General features: G+C 34.5%; 1 protein-coding gene across 10 annotated transcripts in view; it reads left to right on the forward strand.

The window, feature by feature from the left end:
- NAV3 (neuron navigator 3) overlaps positions 1–21,299 on the forward strand; it is a 494,512-nt gene that overhangs the window by 234,487 nt on the left and 238,726 nt on the right. For all 10 annotated transcript variants that reach the window (XR_013928956.1, XM_080392484.1, XM_080392485.1 and 7 more), the window contains exons 4-5: positions 13,824–13,896; positions 17,721–17,898. Coding sequence is in view for 9 of the 10 variants with exons in the window: in XM_080392484.1 (XP_080248610.1) it covers positions 13,824–13,896; positions 17,721–17,898 (251 nt within the window). In the remaining variant the exon portion in view is untranslated. The remainder of the gene's footprint in view (positions 1–13,823; positions 13,897–17,720; positions 17,899–21,299) is intronic.

Below are 21,299 nucleotides of genomic sequence, written 5' to 3' on the forward strand. Positions count from 1 at the left end.
CCTACATCTGTGATTGTTAAGCCCATTAAAAAAGACTTGACAACCTTCCCTTGCTCTCCTGCTAGAAAGTAAAATACTAAAAATTTTATGCCAGAAAAAGTTTTTTTCAGCAATATTGCATTACTTCCAGAATATAATACAATTATAATGCTAGAAAATGAAGAGAAAGAACCAAAAGTAGGTGCATACTGAAACTACTATGATCAGTCCAGATGTATTTTCTCACTCTGTCCTTGATCTTTGCTGGAACAGAAGCTGTCTACATCTGCTGCAGCTAAGTGCTAGCCTGTTCCATGGAAAGAATGCCAAATCTGCTTGATTTTACAATGTCTTTTACAGACTCACCATTTTTGAGTTCCTTGACTTTTATGCACACTAACCCATCTAACCTTGTTCTTTTATTTGGCAGTAATTATAACTCAAAGAATAAACCTCTTCTATGAACTCTGTTACAAATCCCTTCCACCTACAGCCTCTCCCCAGTGCCCTGTTGCTGTCCCACATGAATTAGCATGCACTGCTGCGTCAGAGCAGCGGTTCAGTGGTCCATCAGGTCAGTATTCCCCGTCTGAGAATGGCATTGCAAGAGGTGACTTAGCAAGAACAAGTGACCCTGGCATTTTTTTTGTTCTATTCTCCTCCTCTTTCCCCAATATCTAAAGTTATTGTATTTAGGGGTATTTGAGGGTACTTCTTTCCCTGCTCTTTCAGTATTCATTTACACACCACTGTTGTCACTGTTCATTTCATGAAATATCAAAATGAAGCACACTGGATTTCTCAGAAAAAAAATCCTATGTCTCCTGCAGCTGTGTGCACAACCATGGGAACAGGTGTAGAGTAGTCATGTTTTTTCCATTGATTGCAATTACTGCTCTGCCAACTTGTTCCTGCTGTCAGGAGCCCATGGATGTGACTGATCTGGAGTGCCACGAGGTACCATTGAGCAGCTGCAACTTTGTGTTAGTAAAGATTTTGGCTGCATTATACTGGACTTAAATACTGTTGTTAACCCTAAGTATAAACTTGATTAGAGCTGGTGACCCTGTTATTGGAAGACTGTTAAGGTACACAAAGGTAAATTGGCTTAAGCTAGCAGTAGAAGAAGCAAATTATCACAAAGACTGATTATTTCAACAGCATTAACTAATCCCTTTTCATGTAAAGGCTTTTCATAAGGTTGATTAAAATATTAACACAATCTTCTTATAGGTTTTGGGTTTTTTATGTAACTTGTCTATTTAAGTCCACGATGACCTGAAACTTAATACACAAATTGTTAGAATACAGTACAACCATTTCTGTTTCAGCAGAAAAATATAGTATAAATACAGTAATCTATTTGGCAGCTTTCTGATGTGCAGGAATTATTTAAAACAGTCCTAGTCTGAGGAGTCTGCTGACCATATGATCAACAGATGATCATATGACATAAATCAGAACTATACTTATTTTAAGTTGAATTTATTTTAAGTTGGCCCACTGTCTGGATATGAATTAGTCTGGCCAGGGTTCAGTTTCGGAGTCTGTCCAAGATACATTTTTTTTTTGTTAGGACTTGAATGTTTTCAATCTCACAAACTGATCACAAATAATTTTTGCTTTTTGTAGAGTCTATATCAACTTAAAGCATTTGTTTACCTATGCAGTTCTTAGCAATTCTTTCAGCTGGCATCCTGACCATCACCAAATTTGTGAAGTCCTAAAAGCTGAATCTGAACAGACTTCCTGAGACAGAAATATGTTTGTATTTTAGCTTGTAGCTTTTGGCAGTCTTTAATTATATAATAATTAGAATATGCTTAATTTAGGCTTCTATTGTCAGCTAATTGGAACCTTGTTTGAATTATCCATACCTCTTGATTCTTCAGCTTCTTTGGAATTACAATGGGAGCGTACCAATGACATTTCTCTCTAGGGAAATAATACCACAAGAATTTTCTTTGTCCCATGGCTTCCACACTTGAAAGTTGAGACCTATTTGTATGTGAAATAAATAATAGTTCATGAAGTTAGATAGCTACAGTTTTGTGCTTTCTAAGTGCACACATAACTAGCTAACCAGCATCCCAGTCTTGTGGGCTGTTTTGCCTGTCACTCACAGATTTTCTCAGTATTTCCTCCTGATAATAACTTTAAATTAAGATTTTTTTGTAAAAGCTTTCAGTTCATGGACAGATCAGCAGTAACACTCCACAGTAAACATACACGCAAGGGTGTCTTCATATTTCTTGTATATTTAAGGCTTCTATTTGGATTTCTAGACATAAACAGTTTTGAAAGATTTATGTTGTTTCATCATATAAATTAGTTTATTTGAGGATATGTGCCCCCCGCAAAGTTCAGTAAATGCTTATTTTTCAAGTAATGCTGGCTGTATTTTGGAACTTGAAAACACTTGCATAACTATTTGAAAAATTGCTTCCTCCTACACGCCACACTTCATTGGCTACAACTGGAAGTGACAGCAAGCAGTAAGTGCTTGTTAAGGCCTCATTTTATAGGCTCAAGCACTTCTGATGTTTCTATTATAACATTTGGCTAAGTAAAAAAAAATAAAAATAAAAATAAAATCCTGGCCCTATTGAGCTTAAAAGCCCATATCTCATTGCCTTCCGTGGTTTCAGGTGCTTTTATTTTCATTGACTGAGAATCTAGACACCAGATCTTGTGAAAATGTGGAAGATTCTTTGCATTGGTTATGAGCATTTAGCAGAGACACAGGTTACTGTGAAGGCTGTTTATAAGCATGTGCAGCACGAGCTAATATTTCTTTGTATATCATGCTAAACATGGTATAAAATAAAATGCTCAAGTACACTAGCAAAAGTGAAAGCCTGACTAAGTTTCTCGTATTATCCCTATGGCTTTTAAAGGTGTCTGGTTTAATTTGAATACTTTTAACCTGTGACATCAGCTCATCACCAGTTTTGTTTCTTTTTCTCTAGGGCTTAAATCTATTTGTTTCAGTAATACAAAAATTAAACATAAAGGAAACCCAGTGATTTATGTTCTCTCCTGCATATATCTTCCCAAGGACTTTAAGTTCCAGCCGGAGTGCCAGCCACGTAACTTTAGACCTACAGAAATCTCTGGACTTTTAGAAGTTGCTAATAACAAGTATTTTTTACCACTTTTCTTTTGATGAGCTCAATGTTATATAATTTTGTTCAGAGTAATATGCAAAATATATCTAATTAAAAAAAATAAAAATATTTTTAGACTCAAAAGGCCAGAAAGATAGGAGGCAATTGTCAGGGTCTCTCCTGCACAAGCTGTAGCATTAGGACTTCTGATGCAGTCAAAAGGGAGGGTTCAGAAAGCACAAAGTACATCTGGAGGGATTCCATTGGCAAAGTTCAAGAGTTGCAGTGAAATGCCCCATAGTTTACCTGTTTACTTACCTTTTAAAGGATCCATCCTGTCACTGGTTGTAATTGCACTTCTTTCTAAAAGCTGCTTTTTTTGATGAGCTAAATGAAGTTGCTATGCACTGAATAGTGGTGAAAGAGAGAACTGGAATGCTTTCAAAGGTTTAATTAAGTCTAATAAATGAACACTCTGTTGTTGACTCTCTTTTGACCTAATGGAGAGAAACTCCTCTGTTTTAGAGAAGCGTGCATATTCACATTGCTCTCCAATTTTTGGAAGTTGCCAAGTTCCATAAATATTTAGATGTTAGTACCTTGCTGACTCAGGAGTGTTGCATAACTAAAAAAAAGATTTTAGACTGGCTCACTGAAGTGATGAATTGCTTTAAAAAACACTGTTCAAACAGAGTTCCTTTTATCATCGCCTTAAAAACATTCTTGCAGGGTAGTATTTATCTTCAATTTTGTGTTCTTAGTGCATGTGTAGAGCTCTTTCACGGTGGTGGTGGCCACAGGGTTGCAGAGATGAGAGCACTGAAGTAGGGAGTTACTTTGAGATGCTGGCAAAGAACTTTTGCCTAGTCTTTTCTTTTGATCCATACTGCTGTGGAGTCGTATTTTAGCTTTCTAAGAAACTCATGCAAGATACTGAAATACTCCATGGTTTTCTGAATCTGAATACAGGAGTCTGTTCAGGACCAAATCCAGTGCTATATTCCAATCAAAAAGCTAACACTTTCTTCTGACAATTTCTATTATAACAACAAAAAAGCACTTCAGAAATTACTATTGTTGTATTTTGTGCTTTGTAATGTCTGCTGTAGAGACTGCTGTGTAGAATTGGGTAGAGCAAATACAGACAACACACAGAAGGAAGAGTGGATAGAAAGGGAGACAAAGAGAAGCAAGATCACACCATTATGTAGACAAACAGATTAAAATGTTGCATTCTTCTCTCTTCTGTTTTTTGGGGTGTTTGTGGACAGAGATTTTTTTGTTGGGTTTTGTTTTTGGTTTATTTTTTGGTTGTGTTTTTGTTTTGTTGGTTTTTGTTTGTTTGTTTGTTTGTTTTTTTTTTTTAATATGAAAATGAACAGCAGATGTTCATAATGACCTGTTTGGCCATCTAAAAATTGTGATTAGGATTAATGCTTTTATCTAGAATAACTGAATTGTTCATTAACTGGTGGATGTATACTAACAGAAAAAACACCCAATAAATTGTATTTCACATTACAGAGCTTATCTCACATTCACCCCAAGCTTTTCAAACAGCAGGTTAGATGCTAGATGTAAAACTTGCAACACCAATTGTCACTTTCATGTTCCTGATAAGGCTGACAATAATATATGTCAAAAGGGATCCATTTTCCACTGTAGCAGTTTCTTAAAAGCAGTACACACCCCAGCTCATACTCTGACCTCAACAGTGACCTCATACATTCTTTTATCAGCAGGTCAGTACATATGTCTGTTGCATTCTCCAAGTATTTGAGAAGTTAATTTGTTTTCACATTTCTGGGTTTACTGGTCATGTTTCGTGTTCAGAGTGCATGTTGGATGAATTTGATGTGCGTGTTCCTTAATATCTGTTGGAAAAGGAAGTGGAAGGTATTTCAGTTTTAAATAACACCATCATCCTTTCCTCAAAAAATAACTAATAATTAAATAACTCCAGCATCATTTCCTAAAAATTTTTGCCTGGGAGGCCTTCTACATACCAGTAGTTATTATTCTCTAAGGTAAAATTCTCCCCAAATGCCTCCAGTAAATCAGTTTTTAATTTGCATATATCATCTCTTATTGCAAAGTCAATACTTAGTTTGGAACAGTTTGTTGGACTTTTGTTACATGGTTCACTGATAGTTATTTTTATTGAATACTCGTTAAATTATTCTACTGCAAGTAATGAGGAGTTTTTTAAGAAAAAAGTCAAGCCAAATGTATGTGCGTGTCAGCGTATTCTGCTTAACACCCTGAAATGCATTATAATTTCCATAGAAAAATGGAATGTGCCTTGCATCTGGGTGAGGTAAAAGGCCACGTGCAACAGCAAGTCAGCAGAACACACTTAATATCTCCCAGCAGAACTGCTAACACCTGTTTTATCTGGGTGGGTTTTCAAATTTACACCACCCACAGAAACTTGACATTGCCTTCCAGTATAGTTACAAAAAAATTATTGCAATAAGCTGTCATGTTAGGAGCTCATGGGAAATACATTATCAGAACATAAATAATGTGATTTTTAAGTCTCTGCTCTTCTTTGTACTTTTGCAAGTTTTACTGGAGACCTTGTTTATTTCCCAGTTTTCCCTTTCTTCAAATTTTCCTCACGTCTACAAGGTGAGCTGAGAATTCATGGCAAAGTTCACCCAGTCTCAGTAGTCTTTGGTCAAGGGACGGGTGGAACATGCAGCCTGACAAACCAGCATCTTGCACAGAGACTGCAAAATTGAAACTGAACAGGTTCCTCAGTCAGGTCACGGTAAATTTTGCAGTACTCTGGGCCACATGTCTTCCCATTGCATTTACTGCAGGATTTGGAAGAATTTGGGCATATTCTCTGCTCTTCAGAGCGTCCTTATTAAGTAGTAGTAGTAAAAGCTTTTTTATTATGTAATAATGCTATGTACAGTTTCTTCATAGGGAATCTTGATGGAAATATAAGACTTTCAGACAGTTTTGCTCAATAATAAAAATCTTTTATTATTAATTTTGTATGAACACACATATATGTTAATAAGCATACCCAACTTTAAATATGCAAGAGACAACAAAGCAGGTGGCTTGTTCTCAGATGTGTTAAACTAGTTTAATCCGTGCAATATAAAAATATAGAAAGAAATCAGTTTCTTGTTACATTTCACTATAATACTTGTAAAATGAGACCATAGGAATTTGTTTCATATTGCTCCCTTTGAAAATCTTTAACTCTACTATTTTTTTCTAGCTATAATAGAGATAAATTTGAGTAAAAAATGTTTTCTGCAGCAGGATTCTCCCTTTTTGAATACTTATGAATCAATGTGGATAACATACAGCAATAAAATGTAATGAAAATACTACAAAACAATTTTATAAGTAAAATTTTGTGACAGCTTTTCACAGAAAACAGGTAAATCAACAATACCAAACTGAAGGCAGAACATGGCACAGAAAGTATTTCTTATAATGATTGAGGTTACTGATTTTTACAAACCATTAAAATAAATCTTACCATATGTTATAACAGATCATAATTGCTTACTTTTTATGGTTTGGATGCATTTTGTCCCACAGAATATGTACAATTGTAAAGGTATTAGGGATTTTTTTATATTTTAATTGTATTGTCCTTTGCAGGTTTGGTGGTTTTTTTTGTTTTTTTTTTTTTTTTTTTAAGAGGTGAGCAGAACTTCAGATGTGCTGAACATCTGTTTTCAAGTGAAGAACAGGGAATTCTCATAACTGAGTATTATTTCAGTGATCATTCAAAAATCAGCTAGATGCCCAAACAGTGCTGACTGTGTAACAGTTGGAGAATGAATATGCAGGAGGATAAAGACATTGGACTGGGTAATTGATTTCTGCATACCAGTTTTGATCTGGAAAGATGCTTTTGACTTCAGCTGAACCTCCTTGGTGTAAGCTGGCTATCAGAAATGGGCATTTGTCAGCCTGACAACATCATGCTCCATATAGAGATATGATAGTAAATAGAACAGTAGAGAGTGGATTCACTTGTTTGAAATGGAGACAGTTCTTGAGTTGTCAGATTCTTATTTTTTGGTGAAGGGAGTATTGGACCTGTGCCTGTTTTGTACATAGTGAAAAAATCTAAATGTCCACCTGCTCTGGTTTATGAAGTCTGGCTTTTTAAATAATCTTAGTGCTAAAACTAAGGATAAAGAACATTTGCCAGTATAGAACTACAAGCATTTTCTCTATATATCTCTCTGTGTTAGCTTTCTAGCCCTTTGCTTTAAGGAAAGGCAAAACAGGAACACAAACTACTGAAACTAGCTGTGAAGAAAACCCATAAGGAACAAAGTTACCAGGCAAACCAAAAATCTGGGTGTTTCTGACACCACAAGTGAGTTGTCAACAAGTCACAATGTGTGCAATGGATGAGTCAATTAGGAACAGAAAGTGAAATAAACTTGTCCTTCTCAGTCTCTGAGAACTGCTTTAGGCATAGCAGATTGTGCAAGATATAAGTTTGGCCCAAAAAACAGACCTTTTAGGTAGTGTGTATATGTGTGGTTTAAATGGGTATCTGTGAGGCTGTATATGACCAATTGTCATACTGTTCTTTATTAGGTGAGGGAAGATCAGAATTTAGGCCATGCCCACCTCAAAATATTTTCTAGTTTCTTCCAGAGTATTCTATATAACTAATTCTACCATGTATAGTTTCATTCTCTCACCAGCTCCAGCACACGCACCAAAAATGCTTTTATCTGCGCATGAAGGCATCTTGGTTTCTTGCCTGAATCTTAGAGCCTGCAATTCAGACTAGATCACTGGCACTTTCCCCTACTACTAAGAAAGCAGCCAGAACTCAAAAGCCAGTGTGTCCCCTTCCATGCTGGGTTCACGTGAAAGTCATACAGACAAATAGTATCTGCTCTTCCATTTCTCATATTATTAATTTTATATAGCATGCATGTTGTGAATACTTAAAGAGTCCAGGATGCTAACTGTAAGGCCTGTATTGTATTTTTATTTGATTTTGATTCTACTAGTGCTACAGAACCGGAATAAGAATGAGCTGTCTAATAACAATAAATTGTTTTCTAATAATACATTCATTTAAATCTGTTGACCGCCATAAATTTTGTTAATGATGAATATCCATGGGAAAGAAAGAGTCAAATACAGGTCTCTCAACTTAGGTTAATACTCTGGGGAAATTTAGGAAGAAGACTTACTGGTAAAGTGTGTTTGAAATACTGTGACACAGAGTGTCTCATGCCATAACACTAATCTCAGAGGAGTACTGTTTAATGTTGGTGTTGAAAAAAAACAAAAAAACCCAAACCACCAACAAATACTGAAGAGTTTTATGGAGTTTCTGTGCTCTGGAAGGTGAGTGTATATGTGACTCTCTGGGTTTCTGTGGGAGACTATTTCCATGAGTGTCCCTAATCAGCCATCAGCAACATTAAAAAACTTCTACAGAGCAAATCCTTTGCCAAATTTTATCTGGGGCTTTGGGTCATGAAGCAGTATGTCAAAACACACACAGAGCTACAGAAGATAACACTGAATGAAGTGCTAAAAGAAATTACTGTTTTACTTCTACTGCCAAGATAATCAAGACTATTTTAGGAGCATATATGTATAGAAACACTGTAATAATAAGGTGTAATATTTATAAAGGTGTCCCATTCTTTAGCAAGAGGAATCCAGCTCAGAGTAGGCAAATAACAACTAACTTGTGGATGTGTCTATATGCTCTTTTAAACTATATTATCATAAACTTAACAAACAGCGTTAGTCAAACCAAGGTATTTTTAAGAGCTTCCTATAAATACAGAAAAGCATAATGCTGTATTAGTCATCATTACATGTCTTCCAAAGCATCCTACAATTAATTTTATGTTTGGAAGTGAAGAAAGTGGCGTTTGCCAGACAAAAGAGATGAAAGCTAATCTTGGTAACAGCAAAAATAATTATAATAAATAGACATACTCTATATGTTGACTCACTGGTGAGTACAATCCCACAAATAAGCTCTTCCTGTAAGTCTGCTAACTGCTGGGTATTAAGTACTACTGTTTATCTACATGCGAGTCCCACAGTCTGGTTTAGTGATTTATTTATGTCAGTAAAATTTCAAATAGTTTCCAGTCAAAAGCAGATTACCCACAACTAGACAATGTAATATGTTACAGCAGATTTGCAATGTATCTTCTTTGTATGCCATATAATGTATTAATAGTATTGCTGCTTATTTGTACATAATCATTGGGACTATAACCTCTTAAAATGGGAGCATAGAAATACATCGGAGCTTACTACTATCTGTGCTGTAAGTATTTCAGGTTATTTTTTCATAATGCTGTGTGTATGAGCAACATTAAAAGGATCTGATTTATGAAGAAGCTTAATATATTGTAAGCATAACTCAGTAGGCTTAATTTAAAAAACATCAAATGGTGTCATGTACCTGATGATGCCCACAAATCTTAATTCCTAAACTATCATCCTCTTAGCTGAGTTTATCTGTAGCCACAATGCTGGAGCTACATTTCAGAACTGGACATAGTATTCCTGAGTTTTGATAAGGAAGTGATTTTATTGTCAGAAATAGTTCTTGTCTAATATTGATTGACTTTAAACATGGTTAATTGATTAGCTAAGTGGACAAAAGTCTAAATGGCTATGAAGGTTTGTTATATCATTAATTCTTTATCCCATTTATAGGTTTTAAGATTTTTGATATGGCAGATCTGCTATTCAGTGTACTGCACTTCTTCCACTTTTTTGAACCTTTAATATAAAATAAGTGCTTTGGAACAAAAAAACCCAAAAACAACTGGGCATTGACAGTGATGGGGAGCTATGCAGCAACAGTGATCTTGGCAACTTCTACAGGAGAATTTGCAAATTTGAGTCACTTTTATGTATCTTAATATGTAAGATTTGAGGCCAGTCTGTATATCCTGAATTCTGTACTGTAATGAACTATAACTTCGGCTACAACACTTTGTAATTCTGATGATACTATTTGTGATAATGACGAACATCATCTCTGTTACAAACTGGTAATTGCTGCAAGCAAAATTTGCTACAAAACTGTGGGCATATGTAAGATATAGACTTTGTCAGGCATCCATAGTAAGTGTTAAACTGCAAAGTCTTTAGCCCTTGATATATAGGCAGGTAGAGTTCTACATATGCAGTGTCAGATCTAGGAAGAGTTTACCCCAGCATATAATAACCCCACCACTAACTACTTAAATAAACATGGACTTCAGGGATTCATACCAGTCTTGATTGAAACAGTATTGAGGAGTGGAAGCTGCTTGAAATCTCTTAGAACTTTTGTAATTGCAAAATTATTCTCATCTGTTAGTAAGTTTGAATAAAAAGTGTTTGGGGCTGCTAGGGTTTGACTTCAAAGAATAACTGTGGTTTGCCAAGGCAAGAAGTAGGTAATTAAAGCAATGTTTAGAGACACACTGAAAGCTTCAAAATGGGACAACTTTAAGGCGAAGGTTTTCTAGACTGGAGTGGAAAGAAAGTGAAAATAACCCAAGAATGTATTAATGCATGTCTCACTGAGTCTCCTAAGAGTTCCTGAGAGTTGTGTAGTAACTGCAGTTATTATCAGAAAACTGACTGTAAGAGTTATTTTCTGACATTTTCAGTGTATTATGTGGCTGTGAGTTGCCACACCAAACTTGCTCAATTCACAAGTCAAAACAAGACTTCATTATAAGGCTAACAGTGCAACCACAGTCTATTGTCTGAAAGCTGGCCACTGCTATTGCTTCATACACCACTACCAAGAGGGCTGACTGTGGACTTAGGGCTTCTATTACAATCCTTTTCATGAACTGTGAAGCAAAACGGAATTTGCTTTGTAGTTCTGCAGTATATTGAGTCATTGGTGTTAATGGTAATGACTAGTTTTCTCTTGAGACATGTGACTTCAAAGACACATGCTGTAGAAGGAGACATGTAAAGTAACCAGGTGCCATTTCTATAGGATATTTTTCACCTTAAATGTACGTTAAAGTTTGTGTATTAGGTTTACTATTCACTAATATTCGGTATTGCAGATAGATATCGACAAGTTTTCACAGCACATTAGGGCTTAAATGTTCTCTAATAAATTAGGTTTTGTTTATAGCTATGGTCTTTTGAACTACTGCAGAAGACACATGGCCATTATGAAAAATGTCTTGGTTATACGAGGCAGTCTACTAGGATTGTTTCAGTTATTTGGAGATGGATGTTACTGATGATGGATATTACTGATGTCGGCTTGATTTTTCTTTTTTTTTTTTTTTTCTGCCCCCCCACCCCCCCCCCCTTTGGCTTCCAGTACTTAGTTGTAGAGAAAAAATTCCCATCTTTGAAGTAGTTGATTCTGCATTATTGTTGATTTCAAAGTTTAAAGAGACACTCAGTTATACAGCTAATACCCAAACAAATCTTCATTTCTTTTAAATTCTTCAGGACAGGAAAATTTCCATTCAAAACGTTTCTTATGTAGCTGACATTGTTTAAAGGTTGACTACAAGTATCTCTTTGTGTGCATTATTTTCATGACTGATGCAGGCGTGTAATTTGAGGTCAGGGCTGAGCCAGCCCAGCTCCTTGCCATTGCCATCAGGAGTGGCATCATCTGCCTGTCCCTCCTTCCCACCTCCCCCATCCTCTCCCAAACCATGCCTTTCTCAGGCTGGGAAGCGCCCTCTTCTTTTCTGACTCTTGTGCTTATCTGACAGCACAGGGAACTGGAGTGGCTAGAATACTTTTGCCTTTTTTGCTGGGTGAGTTTTCTGCACAGAGCCAGCTCCTGGTGTGCTCAGAGAAGCACTGAAGCCCAGCAGAGGTGGCAGCAGCAGGGCTCCACGTCTGGGAAGGAAAGGAGGTGAGGAAGAAACAAATCCTCCTGTTTTAGCTGCAGCTAACTTGCAACTGACTTAGCAGTGTCACATGGCTACACCTTTTGAAATGACCTAGTTAATTTGGGTTTCTTTCATGGTGTAAAACTATATAAACATTTAAGAAAATGACAGAGTTAATGCTTGAGTTTCTGCAGTTACTGTGCTGGGCCAGAGCTGGAGTAACCCCTGTTGATTTTAAGATGGTTATTCCACATTCACAGCTGTGCAAAATGGTGACACCTGCCAAAGTGACTTTTGAAAACTTTATGGTAAAGCCCCATTTTGAAGTAACTTTAGTTAGCATTAGCTGCAGAGTTTGGGTTTTGTGATTTTTTTTCATTGATTCAGGAGAGACATCCTATAAATGGTGGCATGTCCTTGAAAACAAGTATTTGAAAATACTTTAAAAAATGGGTTTACTAATGCTTTGGACTTTATTATCCTTAGAAAGCACATTTCTAAACATTTTTCAGTTATTTATAAATTTATATATACTACCTGTGGATCAACACAGTCCGTGTGAGCTCATAATATATACTTTAGGGTCAACAGTAAAAAGAATATTTATATTCCTTTCAGCTAATACCATTTTCTGAAAATAATGACAGAACTACAGTCACAGAAACATGACAATAATAAAGGTCCTCCTCCTAGGCGAGAAAAGATACTGCCAAAGTTCAAATAGTTTTGATGCTTTAAAACTGTCGATATGAGGTATCGTAAAATGTGTAAACATTCAAATAAAACTGCATGGACTTGATCTACTGCAGGCTTATATTTTTGGAGTTGAATATTCTTTTTTTTTTTCTAATGTTTTCCAATAAATATAGGTATTTAAAATACATTTTTAAACATTGAATTTTACTTTTGTGGTTCTAATCGCTTTGAAATACTCCATCAACCTAAAAAATCTGTTTTAAAATCAGGTCTGTTTAAGGCATTTGACATAGGACACCTCTCTAAACATAAATTTTCTGTTTTCATAGCAGCATATTTACAGAAAAAGTTGTGAGTTAAAAGATCTACTTTTATACTTACTTGTTTTATAGATCCTGGGAGGACTCGGGGAACCAGCTGGGGATGGTAACTCAAGAGAACCCTGACCTATTAGAAACAGACATATGAAGGGTGTCAAATTAGTTTTGTGTTTAGTCATTTTAGAGTAAGATGTTTTATCCTTCTATTGATCTACATTTAGGCTACACGTTCTTTTCCTGTCTAAAGTTCTCTGTGGTAACTATAGATTTCTTCTAAACCACTAACAGAAGTCAGCACCATGTTGTTCACTAAGCAAGCACTCTTCCAAGAAGCATAAACATGAAGCATGCTAAAATTATTTAGCATAAGATTGGAAGGGGAAAAGTAGAGAATAAACCACTGCTGTGACATCACTTCACAGAATTCTACATCATCCCAAGGAAATACCTTTGCTGTCATATTTGTTGAAGGCTTTTGCTGACATATTTTAGTTAATTTAGTCACCCGCATCTCTAGGCGTATATTCAGTGTCTAATCCTCTGTGGATGCTTTCATTGCTGCTTGCTTGTAGCATATAAAATCCAGTTTTATGTTAACTAGGTGGGTTGCTGATTTGCCAGCATGCCATTCTGGATCGGGCATTTATGAATTGTTTTTAAGCACCAAAGCAGACAATGAAAGCTTTATATCAGTTCCCCAATTAGCAGTAATCATTCTTGTTAAACTTTGGTAAAAAGCTGTAGTATGCAATGAATGTAAAGTATTCATTCCTGGGCTGTTTCTTTTTTTTTTTTTTTTCTTTCCTCCCTGCATTTCTACATTTTGTCAAACAGCCTTATGCTGCTTGTTATTTCTGTTCATATTGCAGATTGAGAATGTTGATGTCTGTCTTAGCTTTCTGGCAGCCAGAGGCGTAAATGTCCAAGGTCTTTCTGCAGAAGGTAAGAGAAACCAATCATCAGAACAAGTAATAGGATTTTTTTCTGAAAACTAATTTTCTTAATGCAAATTATTTGCATCTAAATACCAAACTCCAGCTGTCTTGAAAGCATGAAAATACAGATTAGTGATGGTGAGTGAGTTTCCTTTTAATTTTCCCTTCAAATTGAACCAAGAAATTCAATATGTTTATGAAGCTCGAGAAATGTTTTAAAATAATATTTTTCAATAGTATTAATCCTTCCATGTTATCTCCACAATATTAATAGGTACAGTGTTTCCCAAGCATACTTTTTAACTTGTTCATGTATACAATTCAAAACAACAAACATGGATATGAGAACCTAACTCAGGTAAACCCAGGGAAGACCATTTAAGCAAATTTATTATTAGTAGTAATGCTGTAAGGGTGGGTCTGAAAATTATTGTGTTCCTTTGATGTCATGTATTTCGTGAGAGAGTGAATGGTCTTGCTGCTTCTATTAAAACCTTTTTTTGCTGTATTAGTCACCTCAGTTGATTGCCAGATGCAGTTACAACTAAGTTAATAAATGTATTAAATCAAAACCATTAAGATACCAATTGTCTTATTTAGTATGTAATATTGTCTTGGTAATGAAAAATTAAGTCAGGTAGATACTTCATCATGTAAATTAATAAAATGTATACAAGTGTTTGGCCTGTAACAAATTAAGCAGTTCTGCAAGGAGCTATGCACCTTCAAAATCCTTCTGGCCTCTGTGCAGATGAAGGCAGTAGGTATTAATGGGGTGTAACCCCATATTTTTATTTTGCTTGTAGTGCAACTAAAACATAGAAGAAAAAAATTTTTTTTTTTTCAGAGATGGTAATTTCAGTTGATTTTCAGGAGATACACAGGGAAAAAATTGTGAATCCTAACCAGTGATCTTGAAATTAACTCAGAATTGTTATCTTTCACCATCTGCACCTCTCTAGTACCTTAGCAGAAGTGTCACACGGCTACAATATGTACTGTCTATTCACTGTGATTGTCAGCTTACAGAAAGCTCCTTAAATGATTTAAAAGGACCTCTGTATATACTGTAGATGTGTTGATGCAAAAGAGTACTGAACATTTACATGTTGCTATTCACCTCAAAGCTGTTTAGAACTTGACTTTTTAGCCTATTTTTATTTGCATATAAAATAATGATAAAATGTGTGAATAGCATTAATTTATTTCATGAGAATACTCTTCATTGTTTAATACCATGATATGGCGAATGACACTTTTTTCTGTACTTTGTGAAATCAAAATCTGAGTGCATTCTGTAATACATTTCTTTATTCATACCTTTCTTTCGCTTTGGAAAATAATTTTTTAATAGGATATAAGCTTCAACACTGTAGCTTTAAGTTTAAATACTACTAAAAGCAATAATACTACATAGTATTAAATGCAAGGATTATTTTTTAAAACTTTCATTATTCTCAAACTGAATTTTAGAAGGCAGACCTTGAGTTCTGAAATAAGATTAAAACTAGTTATGGTGGTTTTGAGTTGGTCATAAATCTGGTGTAAATGCCCTATATAATTTTTTAATTATATTAGTTCAAATTATCACAATGTGATACAGTGTAGGTCCCTTAAATATACCATTTTTAGCATGTAAAATCTAAATATTATGATTTCTTTCAAGGAGAAGAAATTGAGAAAACCAGACTTTTTATCATGAAATAGTCAAGTTACCTTCATAACATTTTGCCAGCATATTTATGTTTAAAATCAGTTCTGTTTAGAAAGTGTAAATCTGCTTCTTGTAACAGCCTTTGGTAAATGTGCCTTGTTACTACTAAGTCTTTTATTAATGATCAGAAATTTTCTGAAATAGTAAACCATGAGCTTATGAATGTTTGAAGATTTCACAAGTTTTCCACCTCATTTTGACATGAGCAAGGAGGTCTCAAACAGAAGTAATTGTCAAATGTTGACTGCAAAATCTCTACTGGAGAACCCAAATGATACATAATAAGCCAGTTGCTACAAAGAAAAATGCTCCCCTTCTCTTCCCTGCATGTGTTTTGTACAGATTTGAAATTTCTGGATTTTCTTTCTGTTTAAGAGAAATCTTCCAACTTTAACTCTTTTAGAAGTAGAAAAGAAAAATAAGTTCAAAACTGATAATATTCTTCTTTAGAAATAGTAAAAAATATATTTTAACATAGAAGGAGTGAATTTCTAAGATAAAAAAATGAGTGGGGTTTAACAAACAAAGGGTTCTTTTTCTGAATAGTAAATTATGCAAAATCATAACAATAAAAAAACTGGCATAAAATACAGAAATTTTTTTTAGAATCACAGCAACATAAAGATGGATAATTTTGTGGTTTTGTTGTTGTTGTTGTTGTTTTTTAAAGATAATTTTAAATACAGGTTTCCTTGTTCCTTGATAATAATCTTCCTTGAAACCATGACTGCAAAAGTCATTGCTGCCTAAAAAGACTTCTAATTCTAAGAAAGTTCTGCATATCTCTGAAGGTCTCATGGGGAATCAAAGATCCTTCAGCATCTTCATGGGGAGATGAGAAAGTATGGATACTTAAAACAAATTTTCATTTTGCGAAGTTCAGGATTGTGTTTGCTTTTGAAGAACAGGTTGAGAGCATAAAGGCTGCCATGTTTGCTGGCCTGTTCATGTATGTACTAACATTTTGCTTAATCCTATTGAAAGAAAATTAGTATGGTTTTAAAGACATGAATATGACAGTCATTGTTTGCAAATTCTGCTTTAAAAATTACCCAAGCTAGCTGTGTAGCACACACAACTCAGTATTAAGATTTGCAGAGGAGGCAGAAAGATTGAAGTGTTGCATTTTAGGTTATAAGGCTATAGGCCTAATGAAAACCTTTCACCAGAAGTTCAGTGCCAAAGAAAATTAATAATGAGGTTATGAACAGACTGAAGTGCTGCAGATAATTTCATTAAAGCCTCCTGAGGCTTACTTTTTGACACAGACATCCTTTATGACCAAAGAATAACATTATCCTTTTAAGAACTTCATCTCAGGCTGGGGAAAAACTAAGAAAGGAATGGGAGACATGAGGATGCTACTGTGGCTCACCAGAATCTCATACGGGTAGCTATTTTAGCCTCATGTGAAAGCTGTAGTTTTGAAGTCTTCATTAATCAGTAATAGCAGTGTAAAATAGAAAGCTAAAATACTGTGTAGTCCAAAAGTTCAAAGATGTAATAATGAACTTTATGGTCACCATTTTTAATAAGTATTTTCCATTAATCTCCTCTCATGTTCCTAGCAAATTCATGTCAATGGGTGTGCTCACCTACAAAAGTGTTACCATCTCCACTTTCTGATTCTTCTAGAAGTCATTGTTTATTTCCAATGTGCACAGAATTTGCCCAGAAAGCAAGAAGAGTAATTTAAAGCCATGAGGTAGAAAGGGTGTGTACCTAAGGCCAGAAGGAATTCAGATTTTTCTGAATAACTCTGCTCACTGAGAATATTTGTGCTGCTTTGAGGAAGGAGTATTCATTTCAGAGGATGTATATTATTTGGGGTTTGGTTTACTCTTCTTTATGACCAAGTACTTGTGACTAATCATGAGAACCTTATTTTGATGTTTATTGCAACAGTGACACATAAATAAGCAAAGATTATAACACAATAAAGTATCAGCGATACCTAATATCCCTGATATTAGAGATAAATGAAGATACGAGACATAAGTATGCATAGCTATAGGTATGTACAGAGATGTTTTAGTACAAAACTGTTACAAAACTGAAGTCTAAAACTACAGTATTTTCACTTCTTTTTTTTTTTTTTTTTTTTTTTTTTTTAATAGAAATAAGGAATGGAAATTTGAAAGCCATTTTAGGGCTATTTTTCAGTTTGTCTCGGTACAAACAGCAGCAACATCATCAGCAACAGTACTACCAGTCTTTGGTGGAGCTACAACAGCAAGTCCCTTCACCTCCAGCTGAAATCAGCCAGTCCAAAACACACCAAGATATGCAGTCAAGGTAGGTTAAAAAGTTAATTTTCTCAGGTATAAAAGCTTTTTATTTTGCTATTTAAAAAAGGTGAAATTATGTGAAAAAATAGGTCACTTTAAAAGTCTGGCTTTTTCTTTTTTTATTTGCAATGGATGTAGGAAAACAGTGTTTGTTTTGTATTAAACTTGCATTTCTTTGGTGTAAAGATAGAGTGAGAGCAGAGAACATTCCCAATTAAATTTAGTTCAGATTTTCATTACTTTCAAGGCTTTCTTTCACTTTATTATTGATTCTGCTGTCCTTCACATAATGAGACAATTAGCATACCATAAGGTTAGTATACTGGTTATTTCAATGTTTTCCTTACATACCCGGTTCTACATCTAAATGAACAACTTCAATTGATTAGCAAAATACATGGGGAAAAGGCAAAATTAATAATTTCTTTTGTTATAAACTCTTTTCAACCCCAAACATTCTGGTTTTGAGTGCCTAATTCTATCTGAATGTTTTTTGAAAGGGAGAAGAAATGGTCTTAATCTAGTTGTTTCTTTTAAGTGGTCAGTTTATGATTTCGTTTTAGGAGAGCAAAGTACTCAGTAGAATCCTTAATTGCAGAATTACATAGCTTTCAGACTGAAGCTGAAAACATATTTTGGGAAGGTAGCTGCTTACTGGCCATGACAAAAGAATCAGTTTTAAACAGAGATATGCATTTAAATGGAAAGAGTATTAGCAACATATACTTCATTGGGGAAGTTAAAAAAAAAAAAAATCACTATGTACCATGTAAAGTGCAGTTCTTAATGAAGAGTTCTATTTATTGCTTTCTTGGGTTTGGTACTGGTTTGATTTATTATTTGCTTGTTTAAAATTTTTTGGATACTTACTGAGCAATTGTATGTCTACAGTGTGATAAGCCAATGATCTAGGATGGATTAAAGGTATTAGACTGCAGTGATGAAATTTTGGTTCTTGAGTTTATTCATATCTAAATTACACTTTCATGTTTATAGTAAACATATTTCTTCTTCAGCTGAGAAAACTTTTCACACTTCAGCCTGATGGAAATCTTTGTCTTGAAACTAGAAATGTAAAAATATATTTATAGGAAAATGTTGCTGATGGCATTTTAGTTACTCTGATAAAAAAGTTAAGATACACTTGTGTTTGCCTTGGGCATTACAATGTGAAACACTTTTTTCTCTCTCTGCTACTGAAAATTTATGTCTTTGAATGCTTTCTCTGTCAAGTTTACTATTAACATGTAGTCTGGAATTATGGTGTGATCCTAGAAGAATCTGACTACTCTAAACATTTTCTGAAGTTTAATTTCTGCTTTCTGAAAGAAATTTAATACCTCATAAGAGGCAATAACATATTGTTGTTCAGAAATGAATTGGTTTTCCTATGAATGTAGGTCTACAAGCGTTCACTGCTTTAATCAGTGGAATTAAAGGCTTAGCCAGCTTCATGTAAATACCTTTCATTATTGTTTTGTGTTTATAATTTAGTAAAAGAACAGAAACATTTCCTGCTTTTCTTATTTAACCATGGTGAATTTTTAATAAACAAATAGTTACAGTGTTCCTTCATATATCAACACTATTGCAAGGAATTCTGTTTGTCAAAAAAAGCTTGGAGCAAAGCAGTTGTTTACTATTTGGAAGACAGTGACTGCACACGACTTCTTTGTCTGCTCAGGAATGAGGAATGATAGGCAAAGAGGGGGTGCATTTTTTATAAGGCTTTCTTTTCATTATAATTCCCCAAGATCTCATGGTCCTTCCATGCCTTTTTCTTCTCTTCTACTTTACTATGTTGAAATATACTTTATTATGAGGAAAGGCAATCATTCCAAGTCCAGAGCCCCAACATTCATGCTTTCATAAAGTGACATCTGAGGCTGGTTTTACAAAATTTCTATTTCCCTCAGCGTGCTTTAGACCTTCTACTTTAATGCCAGGAGTTTAAAATAATTTTGATTTTAATTAATTTTTTATTCATAGCTATATTTCATCTGCAAAACGTTTCGATGTTAAAAAATACTACACTGAGATTGATACCATCTTTCTTATTTCTTATCTGTTAAACTGATAGCAAGATTTTTTGTTTGCTTTCACATACACAGAAGTTCAGTGTGTCACCATAAACTCTGGTAGTGCCTGAGAGAATAAGAATTTCCCAATCCATACATTTTTCAGTAAAGCCTTTCAGGATGAAGAAAGGTCCCTACTTCTAAAAGCTTTCTTCTGCATGAAAGATTTCTGTCTTCTGCTACAAATATGTCTAGTATTCTGAGCTGCCAGAAGAATAAGGAGCTCTGAGACTTAGAAGAAAACCCAGTAATATATATTATTTTTTAAAATACTAATTGCCTTTTTCATTTTTCACTAGTTCAAAGTAATATTAGGAAATTAGCATAAAATTATATGTCCCCTTCTAAGAAAAAAGACTACATTTGAAGAATAGGTTTTCCACAAGTAGATGGGCAGATACGAGTATACATTAATATGAACTCTCTGTGGTGGACTTAGCAACCCTTCTTTACAGAACAGTCATTTAATTTAATTTAATTCTTTTTTCCCCATCAAAACAAGTATTTTGGAAAATAATTCAAAATTATTTCCCAAACAGCTTTTTAGTTTTAAACTGTTAATGAGTAGTAAAAGCTTCTGTTTAGAAAGAAGCCAAAATATGAAATTAAAAAAAAAAAAAAAAAAAGATGCCTTTGATGTGATTCATCTTGCCTGCCTTTTGCTGTCTGAAATGTGGAAAGGTATCTTAGTGACTCCCAAGACTGATTTGTATGATATGATCACTTTCATGACAACTATTTCTTAGCATTAATTACAGAAGGAACCAACATGACTAATTGATTTACAAGGCAGGCGCTTATGATTTAGAAAGTCCTAAGGAACTTATGTGGCAGCTCCATGGGAGACTTGAGACCTTTAAATATTTTTGGAAAAAAGTATTTTCATAAAGACACTTAAACCTTCCCCTTTCATTGAACAACGAGTATTAAAAAGCGATAAAGTCTAAGGTATGTAATAATCTCACATTCTTCACTTTCATGTGGAATTATTAACTCAATAAACTCACTACTATCAATAATAGAGTAACTTTACTTTTTTTTTTTTTCCCTAAAGTAGTAGTAATAAACCAAGCTATTTTATCCTTTCATAGTGGATGTTAATATTTAAGGCAATTTGTTATTACAGATTTATTGTGCAGCTATGCCTCACTTTCTTTATTAGCCTGTGCAGTTCTGAATATGCTTTTAAAAATTCTTAATAAGTTCTGTTTTCTAACATTTTATACTGTGAAAAAGGTTGGCATGTGAAAAACTTAAGGCAACAAATTACTTATTGTGTATATTTTGGAAAAATTATTTGGCAAATACACATAACAGTATTTCATTAATT

The sequence above is a fragment of the Falco punctatus genome (assembly GCF_963210335.1).
Source record: "Falco punctatus genome assembly, chromosome: 6".
Lineage (NCBI taxonomy): Eukaryota > Metazoa > Chordata > Aves > Falconiformes > Falconidae > Falco > Falco punctatus.